At 36.8% G+C, this 11,022-nt stretch overlaps 1 protein-coding gene and 1 pseudogene across 1 annotated transcript in view; one reads left to right on the top strand and one right to left on the bottom strand.

The window, feature by feature from the left end:
* Nucleotides 1-4,752, top strand: part of LOC110776830 (uncharacterized protein At2g02148) — a 32,323-nt gene extending 27,571 nt beyond the window's left edge. Inside the window, exon 8 of the mRNA XM_021981389.2 lies at nt 4,299-4,752. Coding sequence (XP_021837081.2) covers nt 4,299-4,400 — 102 coding nt within the window. The 3' untranslated portion in view covers nt 4,401-4,752. The remainder of the gene's footprint in view (nt 1-4,298) is intronic.
* A 307-nt stretch (nt 4,753-5,059) lies between these two features.
* Nucleotides 5,060-10,694, bottom strand: LOC110776832 (anthocyanidin 3-O-glucoside 2'''-O-xylosyltransferase-like; annotated as a pseudogene).
* Nucleotides 10,695-11,022: the final 328 nt, after the last annotated feature.

The raw sequence follows: 11,022 nt of genomic DNA on the forward strand, positions 1-11,022 counted from the left end.
CGGGTGACAGTTATAGCTTATTCACGCTTAAAAAAATATGAAGAATATTCATTAAAACTGAAAAGAAGTACATGAAATAGATATCGTTTTTACAAGCAGTGCCTATGCTTCAAAGAAAAATAATAATAACTTTCAGAAATAAATAAAGTTACTTGCAAATTACATGCCACTTCTAATTTTAGTCCCTAATTAGAGCAGCAAGCAACAACAAACAAAACAACCCAGCAGCAATAAGCAACAACCTAACATCAGCAAGCAACAGAAGAAAAGTCAGCAGCGCTCAACAGCTCTTCATATCACATCCATGTACTCTTCTCCATCCTGCCATTAATGCAATAAAAATACATAAAAAACCTGGTATAGGTACAGACTAAAACAATAAACATATCCACTGTTCACTAACACCAAGAGTAGTCTAAATTTTATTACAACTATACTACAATGTCTCCTGTTTATACACAACTGGTGGTTGAGATAGAGAATGATACTACAGAATAAAAAAATGTGACCTTGATCCACCGAAATTCCTACCTAATTAATCACATGCCCCCAAATTCTAAATAGTAATACAAAATCTTTAAGCAAAACGACCAAAAGCATGGAGACAAGTAGACAACTATAATAATTTCGTTATTTCCTACAACTACTATTGTGTTAATTTTCATCATAATTTCCAATTCGTTATTGATACAGATATCCATCAACTACTAATACATATCTAATACTCATATTAGCACAAGCAATACATTATAACAGTAATTGACGCAACATTAAGGTACAACTTTAAGCGTTGAACCATGGACATTATTAGACAATCACAAATGCGTCAAAGACTAATTAAAATCGATAAATTAGAGAAATTAAATGGAAAATTAGAAGGGGAAGAGAGAATAGAACTTACAAGTTGTAGATCTACTCGCCGACGACGATGGTTGACCTCCGCGACTCCGCCTTAGTGAGCGACTGATAGAGAAGGAGCTGTTGACCTCCGCGGATCCGACGTAGTGAGTGATTGAGAGAGAAGGAGTCGTTGATCTCTGTCGGAGTGAGAGCCAAGGAGATACACCGAGTGACCGACGACGACTATGTGAGAGAGGCTAAGAGAGTGGTGAGTGACTGCGAGAGTGCAAGTAACCTAAAAACTCAAACCCTAATTTCCTGATTTTTATATGAACATAATTTCAGTTTTTCTTAAAATAAAACGGGTGGATGGGTGGATCGGGTGGTGGGTTGGATTTACCTCAACCCGAATTTGACCCGATCCACCCGATCCACTTGTCACCCGTTTCAAATCCGCTTGCCGTCGGGTTTTCATCCATTATATCGGGTCGAGTGGACCGGGTATCCATCGGGTTAGGGTGAGATTGCCGGCCCTATTCGTTGTTGTTAATTGTTTGATTCATGATGCAATTGGGTATTTGAAATCAGTGTTGTTGCAGGATTGAATTTCAGTTTTTCTTAAAATAAAACGGGTGGATGGGTGGATCGGGTGGATGGGTTTTCATCGTGAAGGTTTCATTTGGTTTAGGTTTCATTTGGTTTAGGTTTCATTTGGTTTATTAGGTAAGTTTGGGAGTTTTGGTTAAAGCTAAGGCCAGGGAGTTGAGCTTTTGTGACCTGAAAGTGTTATGGTCCTTATGGATGTGTTGTCACCGAAGAGGTTGCGCGTATGAGTCTGCCGGAGAAAATGTTGGAGGAGGGGAGGAAGGGAGGAGGTGGTTTTTTTTAATAAATTGAAATAATTAAATAACATAGACTAATAAGAAAGTGACATGTAGCATGCTTACCATTTAACAAAAAAACACTGACCTACTATTACGGTTGTAGGTAAAGTGACTCATTTAGAGAAGATACTCTCTAAAACTTGGATTATTCTTGAATAAAATCAACGGTTTTTTCATGAAATGCCCATGAGTTTTCACGAAACGCACCAAATACACCTGCGTGTTTCAAATCACATAATATACCCCTATTTTTCCTTCCTCTTCACCAAATACCCCTGATTTGACCTTCCGTTAGTCCTCTGTTACATCATGTTTATAATTCACCAAATACACCTATTTATAAACTTTTTGCGCAATATACACCTATTTGTAAACTTATTTACACCAGAATTTGAATCTAACGGCTATTTTTATTAAACCTATTGATCAAAATATAGCCGTTATGTTCTTGTTGTTATAAATCGAAAGAATGAAGTAATGAAGCTATGAGGGCGTGGGGTTTTTCATCTTTATGTGAGCAAACCACCAATCACCCCTCTTATACGAGTTAGTTAAAGAATGGAGTTTCAAGGTATCATTATACAATTATACAAGTGCCAAAAAATGAATCTCGTAGTTTTTGCAAAAGCTTAGCAATAATTAAGAAAATGATGGATTTCAAAGAGTATTTGACTCGCTTGTTATCACAAAGACTCATCAACCAAAGACTCATCAACCAAACAAGTGAAACAACCCGTATAAGCATGGAAGTCTAAGCATCTTGATGTACTCTTTCTCAAATGTATATCATCCTGGACACCCACAGAAGGAATTACAATGGTGCTGAAAGTAATCATAGTACATTGATAGGTACACAACCCCGCTACAATTTCTCCATTGACAACTCCTAGCAACTTGAACTATTACTGCATACATCACGAACCACACCAGACCTATTTCAATTGTGAAACTGATAAATTACAATGTGCCTTTTATAGTTAAAGCTAAAGTGGGATTAGTCGGATAACGCCCTTCTTTTAGCATTGGAGTTAGTAGCCTTCGACGACCCTCTCACTAAAACAGAAGGTGCCACCCTCGTGCCCATACTCAACAACCTCCTCAATTGATAGTGCATCTATTCCCCTCGGAGAAGCATAATCAAAGCCATCATCGGAATCTGAATTCAATCGGCTAATCGTACACCCGAAGGCGCATTTTCACAAACACTTAGTGTTCATTCTCCGCCGAACAAAGTCTTGCACCGCCCTTCTCCCCAAATGGCTCAATATCAAACTGAGCAACAAACATGACATCATTAACAGTAAGAACCGGAACTATGATTTAATTTTGAAATATGCAGTAGAATTTTGCTGTTGTGCTTCTTTGCTTGTACGACTTCAAAAACCAGTTAAGTACCCATAAAACCACCGGAAAACACTAACAAAAAACGCCACAATAGCAAACCCCAAAAGAATATGAGTAAGATCAAAATTACGAGCAATGTATTGAAGAATTCGTCAGTAAACAATTTGTGTATCACCAATTTCGCCATTTTCTTGTGAAATTTCTCCTTTTTGAAAAGATAGAGAAAGGCCGACGAAGCGATTGTTGAGGAGCTTCATGGCGGCGACTCGGCGAGGGCGGAGATCCAGCGCAATTGAGAAGGGGATCTTTCGAGAGTTTGGAAGAACCGTCGCCGGAAATGGATCGGAGAGTTGACCAGGACGGTGCAACCGAGGAAGTCGAACACTGGGTCTAGGTTGGCGACGGTAGCGAGGGCGAAGGTGGTGACGGCGGTGATGAGTAGTGTTGGTTCAGTGGGGAGGGTTGGGTCGGTTGAGTGGGAGGAAAGTGAAAGTTTGCAGATGAATGGGGTTTAAGTGAAAAACAACACATAAGGGCAAAAACGTAAACTCTTGCTATGATTAACGGATGTTAAGTCCAAGTGCATTTGGTGAAGAGTACGGGAAAATAGGGGTATATTATGTGATTTGAAACACACGGCTGTATTTGGTGCATTTCGTTAAACCTCAGGGGCATTTCATGAAAAAACCGTAAAATCAAATGTTGAAGACCAGATAAAAAATAGATTATTTTTTACAAATATTCCACTATAAAATTAAAGGATTTTTGTTTCCTGGCACTTGACTGCTTACCAACTCTTGGGATCCGAAGAGAAAATCCTTAATCTTCTAGTAGTCGAACAGTCTGTATGGAGGAGGTGGTGCTTTGGTAAATGCCCAAGGACCTGTGTTTCACATTTATGCTTGAACCACTTACATAGGCTGATAGGCATAGCTAAATCTGCTGATATTTGTAATTGCTTAATCACCAAACGGATCCCTTTGGCCTTCAGACGGTATTTGAACATATGGCTAAATTTTCTGATTTGCCTCTGGCTATATACATCTTGACCTTCCCAGACCCTACCAAGGCTGAGATCTCTAGTGTGTTAAAGTGTTAAAGTAATGCGGAGTATTTAGGATGAAGAATTCCTATTTTGGTTTCCTAAAAAAGTTGGCACCTTTAAATTCTTCGTCCTATATGCTAGAGAATTTCCTGAGCTCTATGGTTTTTGTTTTCTGCCATTTTCAGCCAACTAGTCCTGCAAAGTTCTGTGATGAATGTGGGTCTCCGTACCTGAGACCAACTTCCAAGTTCTGCTCAGAATGTGGTACAAAGAGGTTTGGGATTTGAGTCGCTCCTACTAAACTATGTACTTCATGAATCTTCGATTATTATCTTGTTATGTTCATACTGTATGATTGAATTCAAGTTATACCTTTCATTAGCACCAGAATAATGGCCTTGTTCCTAGGCTTTAGTCTATTTATTTGCGGGAGAATATCTCCATGCAACTACTCCAAAAGTCCAAATCCCCTATACTACTACTGTTTGTATAACAAATAGACCAAAAGTTACATAGTGTTGTATGTAATCCATGTATTAAGACGATAGTGCAAAAGTCATAACAGTGTTGTATGTAATCCATGTATTTAGAAATGAAGTTAGTGATACATGTTAATTTTTTTGTGTTGTTTACCAACAACTTTTTAAGTTTCAACTTTTAACTTTTTAAGTTTCAATATTATTATTTCATATTGACCATCTTACCTTGAAAAATATGGCACCATTAAAAGAGTGACATATAGGATTTTGATGCATTTTAATTATCCCAACTTGTGATTTTTATCGTATAAGGAAATTTACTGAAAGATAGAACATTAGACATAAATAAAACAAAAATTTCAAAGTACTCCATATGTACGAAGATGAAGCTAGTAAACAGCAAAAGCATAATTGTAAATTGCATTCTTAGAACCAAATAAAAATAAAAAGAAGAGATGTTTCTTGAACTTTGTAAGTTAACAAAAATGCGGAGAATTTAAGTAACAAAAAAAAAATAACAGAGAAATGGAGTGCAAGCTAAGAAGTGGTAAGCTATGATGCATGGACATTGCAAAAATATGACTCCAACCTTTTTCAAAACGTGTTGGACACGCGACACTCCGACGCGGCGAAACGCATTTCCAGGCTTATCGCCCTATAGTGCCAATATTTGATTTTCGTTGCAACCTAGATGGTAAGAAAGCGTTTCAAATCCTGGTCGAAAACATCGAGATATTTAGTCATAATACCATTGGTTAGCAACCTCTCTCTCAAGGTAGTGTGGTTGTCCTTGAGTAAGGCCGCGAGCTCACTCTCCCCATCCATCACAGACTTGATGGCTTCACACATTCTCCGCTTCGACACCCACCCGTTATCCTCATCTTCTCTCTCCACCATAACACCCACCTTGAGCTTCTCTGCCAGCAATTGAGCCATCATTAACTGGTGAGGAAGTTGTGGTAATAACACTAGCTGGTTGTCACTCAACAACCCTTCCCACATTGACCCGAACCCGCAATGACAAATAAAGCAACCCACTGATGGGTGACCTAGTATTTGTAGCTGTTGCACCCATCCCCCGTGAACTACTCCTCGCTCCTTCACTCGCTCTAACAACCCTTCTGGCAGCGCCTCTTCTACCGTGGCGCATTCCGTGGGTGGCTTCACGGACATTAGGAAGGGAAGACCAGTGTTCTCAAGGGCAAGGGCAAACTCCTGGAGTTGGGCCTTTTCAGGGACGTACTGACTCCCAAAGCAACAGAATACCACAGACTTAGGATCAAACTTGGCTAGCCACTCAGCCCAGAAAGTCTCCAAGGGGGATAGGACCTCCGGTAACACCGGACCTGTTAGGAAGACTGGCTTGTTATATTGCACAATTTCTTATTTAAAGCTGGTGTACAATAAATATTGCACATCGAAGTAAAACTTAAAAATGCTTAAAATTTGTCCATTTAATGAGATCAAAAGATCAAGCTTATGACATGTTTCAAGTTTAGAAACAAAAAAATGCAAGAAATTGAAAATCTTGAGAATCGATAGAGGTAGGGAATATTTCCCTACTGAATTTACTTGATTTAGTGAAGACAATGGCGTAGTTCACCAAGTAAGTGCACATTATAGACATCAACGGAATGAATTGAATATATATATGTGAAAGTAATCTAATTTTTAGTGATAAGTTCCTTCAAAATCACAATAATGCAACTATTTAACCCTTTGTAATGTTTATCTATCATATCAATTTTTTATCTCATAATATAAAAGTTATCAAAAGTTATCTCGATGTAAAATATTGTACACCTTATGTAAGACCATACCTGTTAGAAAGACTGGCTTGTTATATTGGGTGGCCAGGAGATTGCAGGATTCCCCTTCGATTTCGTGGCAAGTGCGTAAGGCGAGGGCATCGCAAGAATTGAGACCCTTGCGCACACGCTGGAAAAAGGTGACCTGATCTTCTCCATAGTTTGCTATGTCTCCTGTCACTTTAGGCTTGAGCACCCACGGGGGTAAGGCGTAAAGCATGGCACTAGGCTGCTTGAAGCCCGTGAGTGAAGGAATTATGTCCTTAGACATTTCCGGCAATTACTAAATATAAATAGGAATTAATTATGAAGATAATAAATTAATTATTTTAGTAATCATATTTGCTTGCTAGAGAATAAATGTGATTAGTAGGACAATATTAATTGGACCTACAACTAAAATATATTAATTCTATAAGGTCACACATATAAGCACTAATTGGAATTGGCCCAAAAGGTCATATGGCAACCGGCCTGCTAAGAGAAATAAGGTTGGGCTTTGTGTTAACTTAAAAGCCCTAAACATTATAATAGTTATAATGTCAGGGATTCAGTAACTACGTTGATTGAATATCAGACACAAAAAGGAAACACAAAAAACCCTAACTGTGATTCTCTAAACGCCGTACATCCCAAACAAAGCAAGAGACAGATTGTGATCGTTCTCTTCCGTACTAGCATACGTGGGATTCAATTCGTGCTTGTGGACTGAGTAGAGGAGCAACAAGTGGGGCTCTAAGATCTTCGAAACTTGCATGACGGGAGAACACGCTTCAAAGGTGATTATTCTTTCGACTTAATCTGATCTATACTATTGTTATGCATGAGATCCTGTGATAGATGTTAGGAAATTGTTTCCTGAAATTCCGCTTTATGCATCTATATGTTCCTACAGTGGTATCAGTTTTAGCCTCTTGCATAATATTTTATGATCATGATTGTATGCAACATTATTATTTTGATTCAATTAAGGGAAGATTTATTTATGGCTTTGATTTGCAAAATTAATATATGATATTAATTGATTGGAATCATTAAATCGTGATTTAAATAATTTTTGCTCAAAATAATTTATAAAATTCCGAAATTTTTAATCACGGGGTCGAAATTAACAGTTAATATCACATAAAATTTTTCGGATTTTTTAAAATTAAATTCGTCAGATTTTAAATTATTTATTGGTTAATAAGATTAATCATGGAAATAATTTGTTAAGAATTAAATATTTGATTTTTAATTTGTTAAATAAACCTACAGATTATCCCCTCATTTTTATACAACAGCCGAAATTTTTTGGTAATTTTTTAACTAATTTTCGGAATTTTTGTATATTAATTATTGAATTTGGTTAATTTTTATGTTTAATTCGATTAATCATAAAATTTAAGGATAACAATTAAAATTGTTGATTTTATTTGTTAAGAAAATTCAATAGAACAGCCTAATAATTTAATTCGAATTTTTCGGATTATAATTGTTATTTTTCTGAATTATTTGAATAAAAATGAGATAATTATGCCCTAAATTTTGAATTCTTGTTAGATTTAATTTGAATAAAGATTTTAATTGAAATCTAACTTTTAACAAACCTAAAATTCAGTTTTAATTTTGTTAATTTATTCAAATTTTCTGCCATAATTTTCGGATTATCACACCTAATTAAATTTCATAATCTTTAAACAAAATTGGATAAAGATTAATTAAATTTGGGTAATTGTTGCACAAATTTAAAGAATTACCCACCATGGCTGGGTGGCCCCACCTGTGACGGTGGAGCCACGGTGGAGGGTGAATTAGGGTCGTGTGCCGGCGGTAACAAGGACGGGGGTCGTGGTTTTCGCGGCGGAAGAGCAGCCCTGCTGCTCTGTTAACTGTGATGGCCACGCTGCTGGTCTTAGTGCCGGAAATTGCTGTTGGTCGGCCGGCGTGTCTGGGTCACGTACGTGGAAGATGACCGGTGGCTTTGAAAGCTTTTGGCCGGCGTCAAAAGTTGTGCGTCGAAGGTTCTGAGGGTTGTGCGTCGGGAGCTTAAAATCTTGGTTGATATCCAGGGTTTTAATTTGGAAATCGCATCCCTGCTGCATTTTTAAACCATTTTGGCAGTTTCATTAAAAACAAAATCTGATTTTCCTAAATAAGTTTTTTTTTTTTTGAGAATATTTTCCTAAATAAGTTTGGAAAAGTGCCAAAGTGGATTGTTACAAATTTAATCGGAAAATCAGATTTTCTATTTGAGCATAATTCCTAATTTCCAATAAATGCAAATTCTTGATTAATGAGATTATTCTAGCCATATTTAAATAGTAATTGAATTAAAATAATAAAGTTTCCTAAATAACGTTAAACTTAAATTGTTTAAGTTTTTATAATTATTTTGGAAATGTTATTTGCTTATTAATAGTTAATAAGTAAATAATTTGTGTTTAATATTGTTTGATATTATATGCGTGTATGGAATATATATGATATTTTGTTACAGGCGAGTGACTAGTATGGCCCAAAATAGGATAGAAAATACGATATGCGTATCGTTTTGTATTCTTGTAAATTTTGAAATACGATCTGCGCATCGTTCTGTATTGTTGTAATTTAATTTAAAAAGTTTAAATTAGATTAAAAAGTTCGTATTATAAGCTCGATGGAGTAAGAAGGTTCAATCAGAAATTCAAGGATGGAGATCCAAGAAAGATGAACAGGAATCCAAGAAGATTTGAGCTTATTTTTTAGGGGCCATACTAGGATCACATTTAATTTTTATGCATTTTATATTGCCTTAAAATGCTTATTGAGTTTATGTATGTGGTTATTTAAAGCAATGTGTTCACATTTAATTAACCAACATAGTAAACTTAGGTCCCAAAATAATATTGAGTTTATGTGCTTTTCCATACAACACCTATAAAGCCTTAGATCATGAGTAATAGGTTCTGCCAAAGCAGGGTGTTGCTTATAATTTCGGGGATAGTAGGGTAGGTTTTTTGAAACTTACATGTTAATGTTTGGTTTAACTCAACAAAACTATCAAAAGACAAAGTTTTGGGTTTTGAAGCTAAGAGATAGGAAAATACAAAGAGTTGTTAACCTGTCTACCAAGAGTTATAATTAGTTATAATTAGTAAAATGTTTACTTACCTCGAATACTATAAATTAAAGTAGCAGGGCCAAAGTCCGTTTGATTGTAGTGGGAGGGGATCTTGGTTAATTCTTTATTCAATGGGGACTTCTAATTTTGAATAAAGGGTAATAGTGAATTGAATTTGTTTAATTGCTACTTTTGATAAACATTATATTGAATCTTGCTTTACTTTTTATTGTAGTTATCATGTCTGGTGCAAACAACTCTACTTTTAACTTGCGCCCTCTAATTGAAAAAGACAAACTGAATGCTACCAACTTCCTACAATGGCAAATGGCTGTGAGAATTGTTCTCAGAGCGGAAGGAAAAGAAAGTGTTCTTGACAATCCTCTCCCTGAACCCCTGCCAGAAAATGCTACTGCAGCTCAAAGGCGAGCTAGACAAACTCTAGAGGATAACTCCTTGCAAGTAACATGCTTGATGCTTGCTTGCATGGAACCAGAGTATCAAAAACGTTTTGATGGTCTGGATGCCTTCAGCATAATCCAGCAACCAGCATAAACGTTTTGATGGTCTGGATTCAATTCGTGCTTGTGGACTGAGTAGAGGAGCAACAAGTGGGGCTCTAAGATATTCGAAACTTGCATACGAACGGGAGAACACGCTTCAAAGGTGATTATTCTTTCGACTTAATCTGATCTATACTATTGTTATGCATGAGATCCTGTGATAGATGTTAGGAAATTGTTTCCTGAAATTCCGCTTTATGCATCTATATGTTCCTACAGTGAGAGATAAAGCACATGCAATGTTGTAAAACACAGACTTCATCCCCAGCTTTACGGCTATCTCCGACACCCAGTAAGCAACGTCATAGAACAAGAGATCAGGTTTAGGCTCGATGGCTGATATGATGGTCTCGACCTCAGGCCGAGCCCTATCCATTGCGATGGCGAGGAAGTGTTGTAGTTCGATGGGGACGTCCGAGCATGTCTCGGCCCCCGAAGGGAGGGGTTCAACATGAGGGATAGTGAATGTATGGAAGGAGATTAAGGAAGGATAAAGGCTCTTTGGCTCTAAATCAAGTTGACTTTGTTAGGAAGTAACAAGGTGATCTTGTGGCCTTTCTCAACAAGTTTATTAGAAAGTTCAAAATATGGAAGAATGTGCAAACCATGGGAACATTACTATGTGTAATTGCTCTTTAGCTGCTACCATTGTGCCCATGGTTGTGTGCATTCATTGTATAAGACTATATCATGTATTTATACTATAGTACATTAGTACGTACATCTTCCATTTCGATCTTCCCCCTTTATCACCTAATATTATTATATAGATTTTGTTCTGTTCGACTTTTTATTATTTTTTTATTTTTTAGAGAAATTCTCATTAGTGACCTCCTACTTTTGTACTTTTTCAATGGTAGTCAAAAAGGGTTTTGACTAATCTTGGTAGCCCTGCTTTGTTAATTACTACTCTCTCCGTCCCGGAATATTTGAACCGGTTTGATCGGCACAGGGTTTAGTACAAAGTATTGACTTAT

This window comes from Spinacia oleracea, chromosome 3, assembly GCF_020520425.1.
Source record: "Spinacia oleracea cultivar Varoflay chromosome 3, BTI_SOV_V1, whole genome shotgun sequence".
Lineage (NCBI taxonomy): Eukaryota > Viridiplantae > Streptophyta > Magnoliopsida > Caryophyllales > Amaranthaceae > Spinacia > Spinacia oleracea.